This window comes from Gymnoscopelus braueri (assembly GCF_963280865.1).
Source record: "Gymnoscopelus braueri genome assembly, chromosome: 13".
Classification (NCBI taxonomy): Eukaryota; Metazoa; Chordata; class Actinopteri; order Myctophiformes; family Myctophidae; genus Gymnoscopelus; species Gymnoscopelus braueri.
Window position 1 is genome coordinate 22,252,801 of NC_137615.1, and position 23,478 is coordinate 22,276,278.

General features: G+C 41.6%; 1 protein-coding gene across 1 annotated transcript; it reads left to right on the forward strand.

Moving 5' to 3' along the window:
• Positions 1-4,665: 4,665 nt before the first annotated feature.
• On the forward strand, positions 4,666-23,060 carry itgb3a (integrin beta 3a). The gene is made up of 15 exons (XM_080446215.1): positions 4,666-4,805; positions 6,165-6,250; positions 6,533-6,734; positions 7,063-7,312; positions 8,819-8,981; positions 10,892-11,053; positions 11,155-11,250; positions 11,358-11,447; positions 11,685-11,819; positions 12,488-12,917; positions 16,350-16,572; positions 17,749-17,852; positions 21,126-21,245; positions 21,883-22,049; positions 22,155-23,060. The coding sequence occupies exons 1-15, from the start codon at positions 4,739-4,741 to the stop codon at positions 22,218-22,220; spliced, it is 2,361 nt and encodes a 786-aa protein (XP_080302341.1). The 5' UTR covers positions 4,666-4,738; the 3' UTR covers positions 22,221-23,060.
• The last annotated feature ends 418 nt before the right edge of the window (positions 23,061-23,478 follow it).

Consider the following 23,478-nt stretch of genomic DNA (forward strand, 5'->3'; position numbering starts at 1 on the left):
TAACCAGCTAAGTATAATACTTTTCACTATCTTGCAGACTTGCACTGATCATCCTATTGACCGACATGTACAGAGTAGACACGTATATGTATATGCACAATGACAGAGACCCCCCTAAACAGGAGATGAACAGGAGAAATAATAAAACTGGAGCTTACGAAATGGACACAAAACAGGAGACTCCTGGCCAAAACAGGAGTATTGGCAGGTATGGTAAGATTACTGCTAACCACCACAGAGGCTAATGGTTTGAATCCACTGTGGTGCCTCCGGCTTGGCCGGGTGTCCATACGAATACCATTAGCCATGTTAAACGGGAGGGAAGCTCACAATCTCTGTCACTGCACTAGCAGCTCCTGCAGTTTGGTCAGGGTGCCAGTTCAGTTTGGTGTGGAACTAGGAAGAATAGCGTGTACTCTACATTGCATTATGTACTCCCGGTGAAGCTCCTTATACTGTCAGGTGAAAAGATTAAGAAGCAGCTTTGACATCACGCGTACACCTGAGGAGTACGTGATTGTCTGTGTTCTCCAGACCAACTGACCAACTTAGAATATGTGGGGAATTGGGCATAATGACTAAATTGGTAGAAAGGAAAAAAAAGTATTGTAGCAAGCTGACTGCCCTGATACAGCGTGTTCCATAGCTTTGGAGCATAATTGACAACATTTTATTTTGGCTATTGCTGAAAACCTAGATGATCACAGTGTTCTTGATGGCAAATATTTAACTTAACAAGAAGCCAGTGCAGAGCAGCTAATACTGCTGTGTTTTCTTCTCTTGGTCCTGGTTAATAAGCCCTTGGCCGAGCTGCCAAGTTTTGAATGAGCTGAAGTCTCTCATTGATTTGTCAGTAAAAAGTGCGTTGCTGTAATCAAGTCGGCTTGAAATGAAGGCATGAATCAGTTTCCCCAGCATCTTTAGATGTGGGACTTGATACAAATCTAAGATGACATTTTATTATCTAATCATATAAGATAATTCCCCCAGAATATTAAACAGCATTTCTCTTTTTGTTTTATAGGGTCGACCAGTAGGATTTCAGCTTTGTCCTTGTTTATATGAGGACATTATATGGGGATACATATAGACGTGAATATGTGTCTCTGACTTGTTCCTAAGCAACAGTAGACCCGTGAGCATAGTAACAGATGGTTGGTGAAGTTATTTTGGTTTAGAGAAGAAGGAGGGAGGGAGACACAAGGCGCCTGGACTGAGGAGATGGGAAAATGCTTCCACTTAGCATGAGGGAATTGGCAGCCTAGCAACACTAACTAAGTGAAGACATCCCCTAGCAACAGGGCGGTGGTGTTTGGCCCCGCCCCTCCTAACCCCTGCCTCCACTTGTTTCCAGGGACTCCATAGGGCATGACATCACCTGGACACACAGACCCCTTCAACTAAACGCCTTCATCCCATCCTGTCCGGTGGGGACGCACCTCCTCAGAACTTTCTCCAGTTCAATTAGTCTAAAATAACATCTCTTTCCTTAGCCGATCAAAGCGCACAATGGAGTGTCAGAACAGTGAGCAGTCCCTCTCTCGATCTCTATCTCTCTTTGCATTGTGTATACTATGCATGCATGCACATGCTAATGCTGAACTGAATGGTGACAGTGGCAAGGGGAGTGACAGATGAAAGAAGAGGGTTTTAGAAAATAGGACAGAGTGTTCTTTTAGATTTTAAACGGCAGGCATTGTAAGCACAAACTGTTGAGACAGTACATGGATGTCTTCAAGGGGTTTGTCACCTATGAGACTATTAATCACAGGGAGGCAAATACAGTCCTTAATTACACACTGGCAGATTCCAGGGACACACCTCCACAGCAGAGCACCGCCCTATATCAACCCCACAGCACGCATCCATCAGTCATTAAGAGTGTGTGTGTGTGTGTGTGTGTGTGTGTGTGTGTGTGTGTGTGTGTGTGTGTGTGTGTGTGTGTGTGTGTGTGTGTGTGTGTGTGTGTGTGTGTGTGTGTGTGTGTGTGTGTGTGTGTGTGTGTGTGTGTGTGTGTGTGCGTGCAAAAGTGTGGGCAACATTTCCTATTCATTTGACTACTTGTTCATATTCAGGTAGTAGTGATCATACATTTTCTGTATATATTTAGAAGAAACACCAACTCTGTTTCCAGTAGGCTACGGTCTAATGCCACTACAATTGCCGTCAACCTCCTTTGCTTCCAAACTAACTAGTATTATCTCACTACATTCAGCCAATTGGCCTCATTAGCTGCCTCTCTGTTGTTCTGTGTTGTCAGCCCTCATGTTACTGTATCACAGCAGGCTGCACAGCATGATGTAGCTATCCATGCTATATGCACTTTATTGAAAAAACTATTGGTGAGGTCCATTACTATGACCCCACATAAGCTGCTGTGTCCAGAGACACCTGTTGGAGAGACAGAAATCAGTTTTTGTTCTGTTTTGCCTGAGGAGCCTGAGAAGAGATGGGTCCAAAATAGCATCACAACACAGACACAGGACGTCCCACACAAGAGAGGAGGAATAAGGGCATAAGCAGTGTTGCAATGCTGAATTGGAACGTGGTCGCACTCTATTTTAATGACGTGACGCGCACGTCGCTTAACACCTACACTACAGGTCACACAATGGACAATTGATATGCATCTATAGGCTAATTCCTATGTTAATCCACCTGGTGTGAGTCGGGAGCCTTTGTAAACTTTGTTGAGGTGTGAATTTAAAGTCGTTTTAAATCTATGCGTGTGCCCGCGCGTGTTCCTGGTCAAATAGGTTCCTGCACGGCGTGCAAGGCCGTCCTATGAGCAATGCAACCCTGGGCATAAGCCTACCTCATAAGGTAACCCAAGCGGACAGGTACTCACATCCCCGCTTGACCCCTCCCACCCCCATACCACTCGTCATGTTCTTCATTAATTCAAAACCCACCAAGCTGATGGGGTTGAGCTGGGCCTGGTTATCAAAATGGTGAGTTGGCGGCGAGCCATGAATGATTGTATCGTCAGACATAGTGAGAAGCTTGAAGGACCACAAATAGATCGGAAACGCAGGTCAAGGCCTCCCTGTCACCCTCCCTTCCAGCCTCCCCCTATCCATCCTATTCACAGTCTTAATTGGCTGCCATCTGACCCAGACTGCAGTTCTTTACACAGCACATCCAGCCACATGCCCTGTCCAAAATGCCATTGTTCATGGGGGTGGAAGCTGCAAAAGGCAACAGGCCAGGGGAATCAGAAGTAACAATCATTAACAAAGACGCCAATACTGCTGTGTGTGTGTGTGTGTGTTTGTGTGCGTGTGCGTGTGCGTGTGCGTGTGCGTGTGTGTGTGTGTGTGTGTGTGTGTGTGTGTGTGTGTGTGCGTGTGCGTGCGTGCGTGCGTGCGTGTGTGTGTGTGCGTGTGTGTGTGTGGGGGGGCTTTGTCCATGGGTAGTACATTCTCTACACAAACGTATGAGCAATCAGAGCTTAATACCAGTGAAATAGCTGAGTATCATAGCTTGTCTTCTTTGTTCTCAATTTTTTGTCATTTGTACTCACCACAATTCCTGAACACTGGAGGCAGTAGCTTAGCAACCAACTAGAGAATGACAGAAAGAGTTGGAAAGAGGGAGGATAATGATTCAATAAATGGTCAAATGCAGAGATCAGAAGCACTGTCTGCTATACCTACCTCAGTCTGCCCCCTCACCACCACCGAGTCTATTTCAGCACAGAAATGTCCAGACAGAAATGGGAGCGGAGACTTGAAATTGATATGATCTTTTTTCTTTTGTTCCCTTTTCTTTTCATCTGCTTTCATGACTCATATCTTCTCCTTATTTCTTTTTTCCTGTTTTAAAAGCCACCACTTCTATCGCTCATTAAAGAGTGGGACTGCTTCATACAGAAAGGTGGATACATTGACGCATATCGTGCCTAGACTGGTTCTCTTGGGATGCATATGTCTGTCAGTTTTGAACAAAAGTGATTCTGACCAGGAAATGGTCCCTCATCACAATTTTGCAGCCACTGTCCACATTTGTCCACTAGGGGGACTTCCACTACAACAACTTGCCTGAACTTGAGACATTCTCATTGCAAGCTACCTACCACCACTGATATAACTGTCCATCCATCTATCCATCCATCCATCCATCCATCCATCCATCCATCCATCCATCCATCCATCCATCCATCTATCTATCTATCTATCTATCTATCTATCTATCTCATAAATCCCCCCCCTCTCCCCCCCCCCCCTCTCTCTCTCTCTCTCTCTCTCTCTCTCTCTCTCTCTCTCTCTCTCTCTGTGTGTGTGTGTGTGTGTGTGTGTGTGTGTGTGTGTGTGTGTGTGTGTGTGTGTGTGTGTGTGTGTGTGTGTGTACACAATCCAGGCTTTAGTTGGGTCTAAAATGATAGAAAACCAAAGCCTGAACAAATGACTGTCTATGACTGTTTAGTGCGTTGTCTGATTTCTCCTATTCCCCTTTATAGGCTTATTTTAAAATAAATTACTGTTATTTCAGAATAAACGTTTAATTCAATTTAATTAGATTAAAATAATAATAATATTCTATTTCGCACTGAATCCTCTGAATAAAGCGAAGGGGTTCATTTCAAAACGATAGGCTATAGGCTATGATGACCCAATCATATGTATCCAGGCGGTACATGGGTTTTGCAATCAGAGGTAAGTTGTGGTGTGGCAACAGTGGCAAGAATCAGCAGAGGCAGAACATCCAGCACAACAGGCAGGAGAGTTGCGTTCCAGACATGGGAACTTTATTAGACAGACTAGTTATATTGACCATATTATTAGCAGTCGCTTCAAATGCTTTCGGTAAGTGGGATCTCATTCTTTAGGTTGTGATCAAAACTTTTTACGAATGTACCAGGCTACTAAAATGTACTTTTAAACGGTGAAAGTATTAGCTGTAGACTGCTGTCTATTATTAGACTAAGTTTATGTTTAACGTTTATTTTATCGTTCACTTGGTACTCTTACAAAAACATTATGAGTAGCCTACGAGATTTATCCTCTTGTTTATAAGTCGCTACACTCGCTTGGAACTTTTGGTCGTATTACCTTATAAGGGAGTGAAAATACTCGGGATCTTGTAGACTATCCCACTTGTTTGCTCCATGGGACACACCTATTAGCCTGCTGTACATACGTTGCACCTAACCTGACAATACGTTCTGTTGGGAATCATGTATCTGTAGTGGTGGAAAAAGTACTCACATGTTTTACTTAAGTAAAAGTATCGATACTGCAATATACTCTGTTACAAGTGAAAGTCTGATATTACATCAAAATTTACTTGAGTAAAAGTATAAAAGTATTGGCATCAAAATATACTTTGTGCTCATATACAGAACGTCGCATTTCACAACTTTTCAAATGTATAAAATGTATGCATCTTTTGATAATAGCAGATCTGCTATTTTCAAATTTCCGAAATATATAGGGCTGAAGTGGTTAATGTATGTTTTGTAATACTAATCTAAATCTACAAAGTAACTAGTATTAAACTAAAGTTTTCAAATAATTGTAGTGGAGTAAAATTACAATATTTGCCATTGAGATGTAGTGGAGTAGAAAAGTACAGTACTTGAGTAAATGTACTTAGTTACTTTACACCACTGTGTATCATACACTTATGAAGTATAGCTTATGAAAATTCACACTTGTCATCATTGGTAGTATAAATTGCATTTAAGTATTTATTTAAATGTCTGCTCTTGCAAGGCTCTTGTATGGCAGTGGTTCTCAAAGTGGGGTCCGGGGACCCATGGTGGGTCCCCAGCAAAATGAGGAGAGTTTTAATTTCACTATAATTTCACTGGCTAGAAGTAGAGAATGCAGACTGTTTAGATCATAGGTTTGACTCACCCCACCTACTACAGTAGGATATACAGTTGTAATACATGAAATCTAACAACATCAAAAATCCTCTCTATTAATGGGGGTCGTCCCTGCATGGCACAAACATTTCGATTTGCAGTTTGTTTGAGAACCACTGTTGTAAGGAACACATTTTTGTGACCCGCTTATCTGTTGATCTGGACATGTTTTTGAAACAGGATTTCCCACGAAATGTGGTTAATGTAGTAGATATGACATGCAAAGTGCTGCTTCTCTAAAGAAGTTATTATGGGTTGTCACTGCATTACGTTTGTGTTGGTGCATTTATCTCAGGCTCCAACATCTGTACATCAAGAGGAGTGAGCGATTGTCGTCAATGTTTGGCTATTAACCCCAGCTGTGCTTGGTGCTCTCAGGAGGTGAGAATATCACACGCAAACACGCACGCACGCACGCACGCACGCACACACACACACAGACACACACACAGACACACACACAGGTCCAGGCTGTACCTCGTCCTTAGCTCAACATTGCATGTTAGAACATGACCCCCTGCAACATTCCATACTGTTATTGCTTCTCCTTTATCCATTACACGCCTTATCTTCTCCGCTTCCATTGAACTTCATTAAGTAATGTAATGTGTTTCATTGTTAAGAATGCTGTGCAAACATTACCTGGCTGTTTCATGGGGGCAGGACTTTGGAAAGGGGGGCTCCAGTGTGTCCCGCTGTGACCTGAAACAGAACCTGCTGGATGGGGGGTGTGCTGCAACGGCTGTGGAGTTTCCCCTCAGTTCCCTGAATGTCCAGAAGGACACACCTCTGAGTGACAAAGCATCAGGGTCAGCTCATGTCACTCAGATAAGGCCTCAGAAGGTCCACATGGTGCTGAGACCAGGTACCAGACACTGCACGACACACACACACACACACACACACACACACACACACACACACACACACACACACACACACACACACACACACACACACACACACACACACACACACACACACACACACACACACTTCGCACCACTCTGCACGGCCACTCACTTGGCCAATCCATCCAGAGTTATAGTATATCTAGAGAGAGGACGACCCGATCAATATGTTGATCATAACCCTAATTTCAAACTGTGAATCTTCAATTGTAGCTATAATAACTCTACTCTAAAACATGTTTACCATGAAGATGACAATTTTCATTGTTATTTCTTTCTCAGATGATGCCAGGCATTTCACTGTGTCAGTGAAGCAGGTTGAGGATTACCCAGTGGATCTCTACTATCTGATGGACCTTTCTTTCTCTATGAGGGATGACTTGGTTAGTCTTCGCACCTTGGGCAAAGGGTTGGCTGCAGCCATGGCCAAGAAAACAAGTAACCTGCGCATGGGCTTTGGAGCCTTTGTAGACAAACCTGTGTCACCATACATGTACCTCTCCCCTGAGGAGGTCAAAAACCCTTGTCTTGGGTAGGTGAAGATCATGTTTTCACATATTATTTAGATAGCCTTAATTGGAGTAGGAGGAGGACTTGGATAATAGATTTCATAACATCCTGGCCACTGCAAATGATCCTATATTAAAATTGGCTAATGGGAGGGCAGGAAGGCCGTCAGACCACGGCCACCTCACTCTGACTCAGACATAAACAAATTGATACGCCCATATATGTGCACATTCTGCAGGCCCACGGCTACGTCACTATGACTCAGACATAACCATAAACAAACCCGATTAAAAGCCAAGTCGAAAAAATGGGTCTTAATCGAGGACTTAAAAGCCTTGATGGGCTGTGCGGATCTAATGTGAAGGGGAAGGTTATTCCAGAGCCTGGGGGCAGCCACCGCAAAAGCATGGACGCCCCTGGTTTTCAGTCGGATGTTTGGCAGAGATCTCCATATATGGGACACAGACAGGTGGGTACAACGGGTACTCTGACAAAGCCCCCAACACTATGACTTAGAGCCGGTCGGATCGGCGGTGCGACATAGGTGTGAGGGCCACATAGCGGCCCGAACTCTAGATGTGAGATGTTTTAAAATCAGGCATTCACAATTTAAAAAAATGTGACCAGACAGTGCCTAAATAATTTACTGGCGTGAAAACAACTCAGTACTGAATGTTATAGGTGTTATTTAATTTTGAATTTAACTTTTAAACTTATATATATATGATAAATAAAGCTGGATGTAATAACCAGACCCATATAGAGAGAGATTTATTAATTTTTCTCAGTTCTCTGTCTGCTGGAAATGTCTAGTCAAATGACGTGTGGTTTGTCCGCAAGTTCTCTTTCTTCACCATCACTGTGCAGTTCTTGCTGATGATGAGACAAATACTTACAGTAGAATAATGATGAGAGAGCTCTAGCCAGTTCTATGGTACACAAATACATATGGCTGAGATTTCAGTTCCTTTTTCTCAGCTCTATGTCTGCTGGTGGGTCTAAAAACCGAGTGAATGTCAGATCTCAGACTTCATTTGATCAGTCTATGATGTCATCTATGGCGTTAGTACTGTGACATCAGTCATCACCCTTATCTTCCATTATAAATTATTACATTTTTAAAAAGTTAATAAATATTTCACAAAATATGAAATATAAAGTTACTTCCCTTGCATATGTTTCTATATTTAGTGTGCACAAGGCATTTGGTGTGTGTGTGTGTGTGTGTGTGTGTGTGTGTGTGTGTGTGTGTGTGTGTGTGTGTGTGTGTGTGTGTGTGTGTGTGTGTGTGTGTGTGTGTGTGTGTGTGTGTGTGTGTGTGTGTGTGTGTGTGTGTGTGTGTATATATATATGTAAACTATATATACTGTAGAGTTTTGAAATTAAATGCTTTATTTGCTAACTAAATGTAATTTCCAACCATTACACTTCTCTCAAATAATATTTTGAGAGTATATATGCATTATGATATATTTGTATCATACCCCCACCACCATACATACCCTTGTCTCTCTTTGGATTTGTATAGAATTGGGACTACATGCAGGGCTCAGTTTGGATTCAAGCATGTGCTGTCACTGACAGAGCAGGTGGAACGCTTCACTGAGGAGGTGAACAAGGAGCAGGTATCCAGAAACAGAGACACACCAGAGGGTGGCTTTGATGCTGTCATGCAGGCAGTGGTGTGCAAGGTATGAAAAATGTGTGCATGCAGAGTTGCACATGTACAGTACATTCACACTTAAATGCTCATGTATTCACATGTTCAAATAAACAAACAGATTTGTGCACTCGCACACCGTGTTCTCCTTTTTGCGTGTTATATGACAGGTGCCTTTGGCATCCAGATGCCAACCTTTTCGGTACTATGTTGACGTAGACGGCAACCTTTTGCATACTATGTTAATATTTTGCACACCATGTTGATGCCAAAGGCAACCGTCCGCATACTATGTTGATGCCAGAAGAATGCAGATGTGTACACTGTTCCAAATAAGGTAACCTTCTTAAAGGAGAATTTTGGACTAAAGTTTTCTTACCTTTTCTATGACGTTATGATATCTTAGGATGAATGGTACAGTAGAACATTTTCATAACTCCACCCCTGAGCCGCCACAGCTTAAAAGGTGCACGGATAGGCCTTAGGTTAGATCACATATTTTAATAGCTTTTATTTTTTATTTTTTATTTTTAGATCTGACGTTCATAGTGACAGAACAGTCCCAAATTTTTTTTTAAATACAGAAGTCTCGCTAGACGAGATTGAAATCTCGAGATTTCAATCTCGTCTAGCGAGACTTCTGTTTTTTTTTTTTTTTGGTTGCATAGTGTTCTGTCACTATGAACGTCAGATCTCACCAAAAAAATAAAATAAAAAAGCTATCATAACGTCATAGAAAAGGTAAGAAAACTTTAGTCCAAAATTCTCCTTTAAGGTTAAGGTTAGGTAAGGGTTTGGTGTATGGTTATGCCTAGTCTCACGTTGCCTCAGATCAGACTTACTACTGATACATCTGGCGAAAAATACATTCATTGTGGGCTTGGATGGTGGAGAAAATATTCCACCCTAAAGTCTTTGCATTAGTTCTGCAATGCTGTTATTTAATCTCTGAATTGTTCCAACCCAGTTTTAGCCCATTCATTGAATTCATATGTACCAGACATATCAGTAGGCGAGATCGCTGAACGTCTGGCTACATGAGACTAGCTAATGGTTAAAGTAAGGGTTTGGGTCGGGATAAGGTGTACAGTAGGTAGGTGGACTACCACGTACTTAGTCTTCATTCCATCTGCAAATCATCTGCATTCCTTCAGTGTCAACATGGAATGCAAAAGACTGGCTTGGGAGTCAGCATGTGTGCGCCTCTGGTACAGTACCTGCCCAAGTTGCAGCATAGGACAACTAGAGAGGTTCATGCACTAAATGGAGTGCATTGTAGCTCCGCCAGGCCGGGTGTCCGGTTTATGACGTCTGTCATCATCTCTGACATATCTATGATTTGTGACTCCATATTTGTGCATGATTTCAGGCTGATCCGCCTGCTATTCATTTCCATAATAAAATTCAAACGGTGAAGAAATGTGTGGAGGTATTTCCTCAGCCTACTGGCAACGTCTAGAAGAAATGTTACACTGATCGGTCCAGCAGTTTGCAAGATTAGCTCCAGATAACAAACAAACAGACAGGGGCATTAAAGGAGTAGTTCACCCCCAAAAAAACTTATTTTCTATCAGTTACTCACCCCATGACACTTTGAATTCATGGAGATTTTTTTGTTTTTGTCGCATTCCTAAGCCAATAATTTAATGACGTGTGTATTTCCGGTAGGAGACACAAAGAGTCTCCTTTGTGTCTCCTACCGGATACATTAGCCGGTAGGAGACGCCATCAAATTATTGGCTTAGGAATGCGACAAAAACTAAAAAATATCCATGAATTCAAGGCTTCATGGGGTGAGTAATTGATATAAAATAAGTCATTATTTGGGTGAACTACTCCTTTAACATAATCTCCCCCTTGCCTTTGGCCTGGTGGACATAACTACGGCATGAGATCAGGCTGCTCATAGTTTTCTCTTATCCTTCTTTCAATCTCTTCTAGGATCAGATTGGCTGGCGTCCAGATGCATCCCACCTGCTGGTGTTCACCACAGATGCTGATACTCACATTGCACTGGATGGACGCATAGCTGGACTGGTCCAACCCAACGATGGCCTTTGTCACCTTGATAGCAACAACAACTATAACAAGTCTACTGTGCTGGTCAGGAATGTTTGCCTCAGAAATTCAGAATGCTTTTTTTTTAGGTGTTGGCTTGAATTACTTTTTAAGGACTAATAATAACACTTGCTTCTTTTTCTCAGGACTACCCCTCTCTGGCACTCATGAGTAAGAAAATGTCTGATAATAATATCAACCTGGTCTTTGCTGTGACCAGCATTATGATGGACCTCTACCAGGTAAAGATGATTTACAGCATGTGTCATAGTATGGACATGTGTGTTATCATTAAGAAAAACAATGTATCTCTTTGTTCCTGACATGCACCATTGATCTCTCTGTTTAGAGCTTCAGCCAACTCATTCCAGGCTCAACAGTGGGGACACTCGCTTCAGATTCTGGGAATGTTATTGAACTCATTCAGGATGCGTATGATGTGAGGGTTATTTGTCTGTATATACTGTATAAAGGGACTTCATTTCACCTTTAATGCATTCTTTTTTTTTATGTACATATTCTGAAAATCTTATTCAAAGTAAATTGTCTTCCTACATTTCTGGTACATGGTGCATATTCAAATTAAATGTACAATACATTGTTGCTAAATTTAGCAGAACATTGGTGAATTATTACAATTTCAGTGACCTCTCACTTATGTCTGTTGTCTGAGCAGAAGATCCGCTCTAAGGTGGAACTGGAGCTGGTAGATGTCCCAGACGAGCTATCCCTGTCCTTTAACGCATCCTGCCTGGGTGGAGTGGTCACCCCTGGGCGCAAGTCCTGCTCTGACCTCAAGATTGGAGACACAGTATGTATCAAAATTACATAATTAAATTATTAATTATTTAGTTGTTAGCAAAGGCGAAATTCTTAACCACTTAACCACAAAAAATTGACGATCTACAAGCTCACACTGTGATCCTCAAGATCTGCTATTTTTGAAAATGTTTTGAAAAGGGACGCTAGGCTTAAAGTAGTTTCATCCACACAAAACACCCATAGACAGGGGTCATCGCCATGCTAGCTTGTAGTGGACATTTTTGTCAAATTCAGTTTTTGCCATGGACATGCAAAATGAGTAGACAAACACATAAAGAGCTAGCTCTAAATAACCATTACAGGTCTGTTACTCTGAGAGTGTACAAATGGAACCAAATGGACCTGTATACGGGTGTACAAATAGAGTGTACAATTGGAACCAATTCTATTTGTACACTTTCAGAGTCATGGGGGTCCTTGAAAATAAAACGTTTGAGAACCACTGTACCAGTGGACTCCTACATTCTGAAGAAAACCTGGAGACCGACATTCAGTAATTGGGTCTTATGATCAAAATAAGAACATTGTGATGAGGTGTAAAAACTAAATTAAAAAAATCCCACGGACAAGGACAAGTCTTTCCACAGACACATTTGGTCCTTGTACGTACATATTGATGACCCCTGCCAAGATCACAGACACATTTTCTCCTTATAGGTGGAATTCAGTGTGGAGGCTCGGCTGCGTGGCTGCCCAAAGGAGAAGAGCCGTACGTTTACGATCAAACCTCGGGGCTTCAAGGATGCCCTGGAGGTCACTGTGGAATTTGCCTGCGAGTGTGACTGTGAGGCTCAGGCGGAAGCTGATAGCCCCATCTGTAACCAAGGGAATGGAACATATGAATGCGGCGTGTGTCAGTGTCACCAGGGGCGTCTGGGTCCACGCTGTGAGTGCGCTCATGGGGATTACAGTCCATCCGATGATGCTAACTGCAGCCCAAATCCAGAAAGTCCTGTCTGCAATGGGAGAGGGGACTGTGTGTGTGGAGAGTGCTCCTGCCAAAGAAGTGGCTTTGGAGAAGTCTGGGGCAAGTACTGCGAATGTGACGATTTCAACTGCCTGCGATTCAAAGGGGAACTGTGTTCAGGTGAGTGAGTAGATGTTTAGCATCAAGTGCTATAGTATGTCATGACAGTGCACGTACTTGGTCTATAAAAAACTACCTTGGTACAGTACTAACTAAACACTGACCTGTTCCTATCAAATGACCTGGTATAGAACACTTACAAAATTCAGATGCCAATAACCAGAGTTGTGCTATTATTATTATTATTATTAGTTTTGTATCATTGTTTGTACCCAATTCATTCAGACAGTCAACATGAAAACCATGTATTGCAATGATATTGCATTATATTATGTGGCTCTGCTCCTGTGATGCAATCTGTGGAAGCGTGACACAGTCTCTGAAATCACAACGCCCCGGAGGTAGCGGCGAGATATGGTGAGCATGTTAGAGTGAGTGACGGTCTGCTTAAATAGACCACGTAAATTAAGTATTAGGATAATAGCCGTATGCAATTGGAGGGTGTCTGTATCCATTCCGGCTTGACTTCCATGCCTACCTACTACCGCGATGCTCCATAAAAATCTGTACTTTCTGTTCAGTGTTGAGCATGAAAGATGAGGCTTCCTTTTCATACATCTTGTGTGTTTTGTAAATGGCTAAACAAGAAGGTTTGGAGTGGAAAACAGCAACTGTTGCTAGTGCTTTATCTTAATCAAGATTCTTAACAAACTGAGATGAGGCATGCGGTGGCATCCCTCCCTGTTGCAGGTCTGCACATTACACCACAGTTACGCAATCACAACTATTACATTTAATTGTTCTTGACTCTTGCCTTTAAGCAATTTGATGCAATAGTGTTGCACCTGTGTGGACTTTCTGGTATATTTAAGGGAGAGGAGCCGATCGATCAATTGATCAAACAGAAATAATCCCCCTAAGCCGGTCAAGCTTTGATGTTATACACTCTGTCCTATTTTGATGTAGTTGGAAAGTGTAGCTGATTGAGTCTAAAACCCAGGCTGTTATGACTCACAATATCATGCATGAATAATAGTGGGCTCAGTTGAAAGGGAGTAACTCGCACTATGATTCACTACCTAAATAAATACCCACATTTTGTATGAATCTTACTTAAGTTCAAACTAAGAGCCAGCGTCATGCAAACTAACAGCTAACATGAATTATTTTCATTGAGATCACACAAACACTGTGACTTCCTGTATGACCGGAGTTGTACAGTCATGATGTGATTTTCTTTTGGCTTATAGGGATAATACTATCCCTATAGGCCCCAGCTCCCATGAACCCTGAAGCCCAACAAAGAAATAAGCAGTCACAGTCAGCGTTTAATTCTTTCTCTACAAGGAGACTGGAAGCACGATTCAACAAGCGTGCCCCCAGGGTCCATAAACAGGACGCAAGAGAGAACAGAAGTTAGCATTCCTCTGTCTGTCTGTCTGTCTCTCTCTCTCTCTCTCCTACACACATGCTGTACACACGCGCGCAAGTGCACACACACACACACACACACACACACACACACACACACACACACACACACACACACACACACACACACACACACACACACACACACACACACACACACACACACACACACACACACACACACACACACACACACACACTCTCCCCCTCTCTTTCCTTTCAATTTGTCTCCGTAACTACTCACTTTATTTCTCCTAATTTATTTACAGTATCGTTTGCCATCTAAATATTTTCTTTTTCTTGCTCTTCTGCTCTGTATACAGTATGCGTAGCGTATCTTCCCTCTTTCATGGACCCCAACATTTACATTCCCTGAAGTCCAGGAATGTCATTAATGGGCAGGATTATTATGCAGCCTCAAAGACAGGAAGGTGATGTAAGCCAGAATGCTCCCTCTTATGTCTGTGACTCAACGTTACAACAAATGAGGCAATGAGAGCAGGACTGGCTAATGTCAAGCTTTATCTTTATATGCCTGAGATAACTATGCAGGTCATAAACATTATTCATATACTGCAACATATATGCTAGTGAATAAATGTTTTCTTTGGTTTGTGCTATATTATGCTTCACCGGCTTGCAACCATGCTGTGATATGTAAAAGTACTGTTAACCATTAACCGTTAACCAGTGAGACTACCTAACCTGTAGCTACTTACGTAGCTGGTTTCTCGGTAAAGGACTCTCTTAGCTCAGAGAGACAGTGAGGGTATGAGAGGGAGGTAACTGGGGAACTGGATGATTGAATTGGATGGAGGAGTTTGTTTAACGTGACATTAACCATGCCAGAAGATTCCCCAGAGCTCTTGGATTAGTGGCCCTTAAACCCACCACTCCTCCACTCTGCTCCAGCTCAGCTGTGTGACTCAGTTATGTCACTCTTTAGTCATTCATTGCCAAATCATGTTTTGTTTCCTGTGAGAACGGGGCTGCTGTGTGGGCATTGTGTCTGAGGCATTTCTTAACATGCCACAGTGTGGGCAGTTTGAACGTATCCTGGGTATAAGAGCACACCCAGTTCCTGTGATAGGAGATTTATCCGTGTGATCCTGTTTTATCATTACATAAGTATGTTTCCTGCTACAACGGCAGAGTTTCCACCAGGAAATTATTTCAGAGAGATAGAGGTGTGTGTGTGTGTGTGTGTGTGTGTGTGTGTGTGTGTGTGTGTGTGTGTGTGTGTGTGTGTGTGTGTGTGTGTGTGTGTGTGTGTGTGTGTGTGTGTGTGTGTGTGTGTGTGTGTGTGTGTGTGTGTGTGTGTGTGTGTGTGTGTGTGTGTGTGTGTGTGTGCGGGTGTGTGTGTGTGTGTGTGTGTGTGTGTGCGGGTGTGTGTGCGTGTGATGGGGATCCTTTGTCTGAAGGTGTGGGTGATTCATGTGCGATGACGACAAGCTTTCGTAAACACGGCTGCCTAGACATGCACAATACATTATAGACACGTTAGTGTTAATAGGCAACTGACTCAACTAGGCTCAAGTGGTCAGACCTACCATCTTACATCATCAATTCCAGAGATAGAGGGTCTGAATCACAAAAGGTCAGGTAAACCTCTGATTGGCTGGGCTGTAACGGAAGTCTGTGGTTGTCCGTGGTTAGTCTAGGGATGTCTGGCTAATCTGTGATGCTTTATTTTTGGTAACCACTTCTCAATAGTTGTGCTCTAGACATTAGATATCTACCTAGTCGTCTGGCTACTGTCTAGACTCAACTTGAGGCAACTTGAGGAACTCACTCTCAAGCAATGATTCACTGTTACAAAACTGAATAATGTGTAAACAGATCTGTTTGTCCAGCTCCACCTGTGTGATTATGTTGTACATCAACAAACATGAGAGAAATGTTTGCGGTTTTGTCAAATTATCCAAATAATGTATATTCTGGTCAAGTGCGTAAAGTCAAACAAAAGACCAAGAAGACAAAAGGGGGGAAACAATCTAATGAAGTCTTGTATATTATAGACGACATTATATTGACCATAACATGCCTTTCCATCCTGTGCAGGCCATGGAAAATGCGACTGTGGGTTCTGTCGCTGTGATTCTGGCTGGACTGGAGCTAACTGTAACTGCACCACACGTACCGACAAATGCGAGTCCACTTTGGGCATGCTTTGCAGCGGCCGGGGCCAGTGTGTGTGTGGGATCTGTGAGTGCACCCAACCTGGAGCCTATGGGGCCACCTGTGACAAATGCCCCACCTGCCCCGATGCCTGCACTATCAAGAAGTAATTCCATTACTTTATGCTCAAGATTAATTCATCAGGATTACTTAACCAAATTAACCCTAGTGTCCCTATTCTGGGGCAAACATAGCTCAACCTTAGTAAGTAAGTAAGTAAGTAAGTACATTTTATTTATAAAGCACCTTTCAAAACAATGTTACAAGGTGCCGTACAATGGACCACAATATAAACGATCAAGTTAAAACAAGTTAAAACAAGGCTCATAAGAACAATAACATGTCAAGAAATAAAGCAAAACATTGAGTAAGACAAAAACTTCATAAGAGAAAATGCTTACGAAACAAAAGTGTTTTTAACAAGCTCTTAAAACCATCAACTGACTCAACATTTTTACAACCAAGGGTAGAGCGTTCCATAGTGTAGGAGCTCACCACTGCAAGGGCCCAGTCACCCTTAGTCTTTAGTCTGGTCGCGGGTATGGTCAGAAGCCCTTTGTCGGAGGACCTGAGAGATCTCATATTGGTCTTTGGGCGCAGTAAGTCAGTGATGTAAAGTGGGGCCAGCCCATGTAATGCTTTATAAGTTATTAAAAGGATTTTAAAATCTATTTTGGACTTAATGGGCAGCCATTGAAGTGGGGCCAACACTTCAATGTGCTCTGCGATTGGTGTTAGTAAGAATTCTGGCAGTCCCATTCTGCAATAGTTGTAGTCGAGAAATAAAGGAACGGCTCAGGGTGGTATAGAGACAAAAGCATGCATGAGTTTTTTCCAGGTCTTGAGAAGTAAGGATTAATTTGATTTTTGCAATGTTGCGTGGAACTCAAAATTCATATGGTTGTCAAAAAAGACACACAGGTTATTTGCGGTCTGTTTTACATCGGTTGCCAGTGAACAAAGGGACAGACAAATTACATTAGAAATACTCTCAGGGCGTATGACTTTAATTTAATTTCTACTTTTATCTAATTCTCAGAAAACACACTGAGAATGTTGAGATTGTCTTTTCCAGTGGTGCCGAGATTACAAGTTTGGAGAAAACGCAAAGAGAACAACATAAAAGACAAGTCAAAAGACAAGTCATCAGAATTACTTAACCACATGAACCCTATTCTGGGGCAAACATTCAACAAAAATAGCCAATCAACAATCAATCAACGCATCACAATGCCATGTGTTGTGAGATACATTGGATAATGGTTTGGTGTTGTGTTTGCAGAGACTGTGTGGAGTGTAAGCACTTCAAGAGAGGACCGCTCATCAATGATGCAAACTCTTGCACCAGAATGTGCAGAGATGAAATTAGCCTTGTGAAGGATCTGGGTGAGAAATTATGTTTCTATTATACTTCTATATAGTTCTTATACTTCTATTTATTATACTATTACATAACATCCTTGTTGTTGAATGAATAATGTTTTGAGTATTCTAAAGCGCTGTTTAAACTTTGAATTGTAGGCTACTGTAGTATACGTCAGATAAGCAATAAAATGGGTTGGTCAAATCATACTGGTGATTGGGTGATAGTATGGTATAATAACTGCATACCATCATGGCAATGAAGCCAAATGTGTTTGTGCAAGTCTATATCACTCTGAGGTGGCTGAGGAGAAACGCTAGGCTGTAAGTAAACGCTAGACTGTGGATGAAGGTGAAATCCACAACAACTGATAAAAAAGGTGTAGAGAGACAGGAAACCAAGGGCAGAGAGTCCAAGGGCACAGAGTGAGGAGACACATTCAAGACAGTCATATTCAAACCTGTGTCCTTGTGCTCACAATGAGTAAATGATCTGTGCATAAATTGGCTGAACCACCAGGCACTCAAAAAAATCTAAAAGTAAACATTTGTGCAGGCAATGTGATTGAAATTGAAAAAGAAAATAGAGTTTTAATAGAGACGTGACCACAATTTTCATGCCATATTTGGAAATACTTTTATAAAAGCAATAAATTGTATTATGTATTTAATATATATGCCGTTATATCACAGTGCTGTTCAGCATGACACCAAGCCTGACTGAGTTATTGCTTAGATAATACATGAGAGGCTGTGGTATGTCATAATTACAGTATATCACAGCTACAGGGGTTGCCCTAAATTACCAATAGCCATGATTTAATACCATATATCACAGTCTCAAGTGTATTTTTGTACGTTTGTCAGTGATAAAAAGCAAGACTCTTCCAAAAACTGTATGTTGCAAGCCAACCCGTAGCATAGCAGTGTGTTATTGTGATTATGGTACAGAGAACTTCAGTGTGGTCCAATTGGGACCGTGTTACAAGGACCTATATACAGTATATCAGGGGTACTCAACAGGCGGTCCAGGACCGGACCGCGGGACACCTCCCTGTGGACCCTGGGCAAAAAAAAAGTCACTTAGAATAATTAAAATAAATTAAAATAAAATAGTTAAAAATACGTATTTAATAGAATCTGAACCCACTTATGCATCGTAAGTTATTAATAATGAAGAATTAACATAACACAGTGTCAAATTAGCTAGATTAGAGGGAAAAAAATTGGCGCGCGCGTACTCTAGCCTTGCGCCGCTGCTCTGCACCCCAGTTTTATTAAGTTGGTTGGGTTGGGAGGGGATCCGATTTGTATTGATAAGCTTGGCTCGATTGACCGACTTAAAAAAAACGGACCTTTGCCTTATTCAAAAAATGATTTGTGGACCCTCAAGATTTGTAGTTGAGTACCCCTGCAGTTACTTTTCAGGATTCAAAAAAAAATTAGCAAAAGTAGCAGATCTACAAGCTCAAAAGAGCTTGCAGATCTACTACTTTTGATGCTTTTGTGTGACGCTGTAGAAGTATGGTCTTGAAAAAAAACACAAAATGTTAGAAAATGGAGATTTCTGCCCGACAGCAACGACACGTGTAATGAAAGAAAAGGAAAGAGAGCAAAACAATAGCATGGGCCTAACACGCCACCTAGACCGCAAACACAGGAAATCATCATAGTGTTAATGTTTGAGGGTGTTTAGAGGAAGCTTGGTGATGCATAAAAACTTAGCAAGAGTTGAAAGCTGTCCAAAGCATTTGTTGAAAACAGTGTCCAATTTCTAATTGCTTATATGATGTTTTGCATAGTAGTATATATATTTGTCTGTCATTAAATGTTTCGATGAATTGAGTACAAAGGACCCCAATGGAAACAAGCCATAGACTTTCTTGGGTTTAAAATCCTCTCAGCAGACCTTGTATTGAACTGTACTTTCCTGTGCTCTTTTTTTTGCAAACTGCTAATAAAGTATTCAATCAATCAATCAATCAATCAATCAATCCAGTACAGTACTCGAGTAGGCTACTTAGTTCAAAATCAGAATCAGAAGACTTTATTGCCATGACATGTAAACATGTTAGGAATTTGGTTTGGTACAGTGGAGCGCATGCAGTTTACAAACCAAACCAACATCATAGTGCAACCAAAAAGTAATAAATAAAAATAAATATAAGAAGTGCCAAAAGTGCCAAAAAGATCAAGTTTTCAGGTAGGACAGTCCATATAGCTCTCTGAGGTCAGGTCAGGTCGGGGGGGGGGGGGACAAGATTGGTGATGCAGGAAGTAAGACACTGTACATTGAATGCTGCATGGCCTTTATCTGCTGAGTGCTTCAGCAATCCCAGCCTCAAGCAAGCACACATGCAATGCACTGTATAAAGAGGTAGACTAATTTACTGGAGTGGTGTCATCAAGACTTGACTTTAAACTCATATACAATCTTGTTCTACAGTTTATCAGGGTTCCTTGTATCTTTGAATTGCATTTGGTTACATTGAAAGTAGACTGCCCCAACGATCCTGATTTCGTGTATAGAGGGGCGGGTGTAAAGAGCCGGCGAGAGACTGCGGCTGATCCCATTGGTTCACCGATCTGTCCGTCAACCCCCGCCCCGTTAACACAACATTACGAGCGACGCCCACTGCACTCTGGTTGGTTGGGAAGTGAAACACTTCCTTATACCGAGTACACCGACGCGCTGGGCCAGGCTTTTATTTTTTAGCAACACTAAACAATAAAAGCCTGGAGATCGAGGCTACATTGAAAGTGTCCCAATGAAACCAAAGTATATTGAATTTTCATTGGTCAAATAATTCCAGTCAAATCATCATAGTAGAAAAGGAAAGTCATTTATAAGAATAATTAAAATAAATGTTAAAATAGTTAAAAATACTTATTTAATAGAATCTGAACCCACTTATGCATCGTAAGTTATTAATAATGAAGAATTAACATAACACTGTCAAATTAGCTAGATTAGAGGAAAATGAAAAGAAAAAAACCCTCAAAATGTTGGCGTATGCTTTGCGCGCAGGGGATCCCCTCTAGCCTCAACCCAGATTTGCGCCGCTGCTCTGCACCCCAGTTTTATTAAGTTGGTTGGGTTGGGAGGGGATCCAATTTGATAAGCTTGGCTCGATTGACCGACTTTAAAAAAACGGACCTTTGCCTTATTCAAAAAATGATTTGTGGACCCTCAAGATTTGTAGTTGAGTACCCCTGCAGTATATGGTCACTTTAGCTGCTTAATTTGTCTTACTTTCTTTTCTAATCCATATCATCTATATCCCATTTTTTCCTTAGATTTCCGTGATAAGAATGCTGTAAACTGCACCTATAAGGATGAAAATGACTGCATAGAGCGTTTTCAGTATTATGAAGATGAAAGCGGAAAATCATTTCTGTATGTGGTAGAGGAACCAGGTAAGGTGCGCGTGTGTGTGTGTGTGTGTGTGTGTGTGTGTGTGTGTGTGTGTGTGTGTGTGTGTGTGTGTGTGTGTGTGTGTGCGTGCGTGTGCGTGTGCGTGTGTGTGTGTGTGTATTCAAGGGAACAATGTGTTGTGTGAATGTCATGTCAGTCAGTTTCTTGGCTGGTTAGACACTTAAATAGTTAGTTAGTTCCCTACAACAGAAAATATATCAAACAGCTGCTTGTGCAGTTGGATCTGTGCTCTTCCTCGCCTTGTCAAAAACAAGCAATTAGCTGACTTGATGAGAACACTGTAGAATACATGTTAGTGGACTTGAGGGTCTGTTGTGTTGATTTTCTTCAGATTATATAATGCACTTGACTCTCTTCCTTTCCTCCTACCGTCTGTTTTTGTCTGTCTGTCTGTCTGTCTGTCTGTCTGTCTGTCTGTCTGTCTGTCTGTCTGTCTGTCTGTCTGTCTGTCTGTCTGTCTGTCTGTCTGTCTGTCTGTCTGTCTGTCTGTCTGTCTGTCTGTCTGTCTGTCTGTCTGTCTGTCTGTCTGTCTGTCTGTCTGTCTGTCTGTCTGTCTGTCTGTCTGTCTGTCTGTCTCTCCCCCCCCCCCCCTCTGTCTTCTTGTCTCTGTATTGTCAGAGTGTCCTAAGGGTCCTGATATCCTGGTAGTGCTCTTGGCAGTGGCTGGAGCGATTCTGTTGCTGGGCCTGGCTGGCATGCTCATCTGGAAGCTACTGGTCACCATCCATGACCGCAAAGAATTTGCCAAATTTGAGGAAGAGCGAGCCAATGCCAAGTGGGACACGGTGAGATACAAATATTGACAGCATAAAGTTGTTTATTAGTGTGACACTGATTCCAAGACAACATTCAGTTTATGTTTTATTTTTCTTCTTTCTTCTTGTTTGCAGGGAAACAATCCATTATACAAAGGAGCCACGTCTACTTTCACCAACGTAGCATACAGAGGAAACTGAGGAGTCATTTTCTAAACAAACTCAACAAGAAAAACTCAGGGGTCTACGACGGATGCAATGTAGTTCAACATAAAAATGTGGGAAGAAACCTTTACACTGTCATGTGACCAGCTACTGTATATGTATTCTGAATATTGTCGTAAACAATATGCTGCAATTGTACATTATTGTAAAAAGAATGAAAAAAGGGGGGTATTAAGGCGTTTTAAAACTGATGCAGTGGCTCATAAAAGGGCTGCTTAGTTATAGCCTGTGGGCCTAATTTGATTTGAAAGTATAGCATTCTATGAACATTATGACATTCAGGAGTCAAATAACTGTACTCAGATAGTCCAGATGTTATGTGACTAATAGTTGTTAATAATAATATATGATGAATAATAATAATAACAACAACAATAATCATCATCATCATCATCATCATCATCATCATCATCATGAACTTCATCATCATCGTAATGTTAATATTAATGAGTGGTTGGATATGTGTTAGGTTCTATTGACCTGGAATGTGTTTGAATTTGTCTGGTACTGTGTATGTTATCAAACCAAGCAAAACTTTGACTGTGATGTTTTCAAAAACATGCTGTGGAGGTTGGGGAAATGGTTGCTTCTTGAAAATCTATCATTTGGGAATTTGTCTAGGGATGCCATTCCATCATTGGCCGTGCTCATGGCCAAGTAAGAAACAAATGTGCACTTGTCATGCTTTATTATTTACTGTTTTAAATCACATTTTTCTGTTGTTGTTTTTTTCTATACAAACAGAGCACATGTTGAGATATTGTTGTGTGGACATGTTTTGCCAATTCATTGAAGGTATTAAAGATTATGCCAGGAGCCAGGTTCAATTATTATTCTTTATATACAGCAGGACCTGAGAGACTGACTAAAACTGACAATCTAATGCTATAGAACAGGAGGAATGGCACCAATCTCACCTCATCCCGGTGAAAAGGTTGCATTGCATCTGACACTGTCATTTTAAATCAGTCTGCATTCCATAGAGCTTATAATTGTAACTCATTTATCACGTAAATTTTTTCTTCTCTTAATTTTCAAAAGTCAAAAACAACAATAGTATCCTCCCCTCCAGGTGGACCTAACTGACCCCCTGGGCCTGGCCCGTTATGTCCAAGTTAATATTGTAGTATGTCGCCATCTGCTGTGAAAACAGCGCACTGATCCTCGAACACATTATAGAAAGAAGTCGTACGTGATTGAGTCGTTCGTTCGTGTTAGGTCATTTTACAGACAA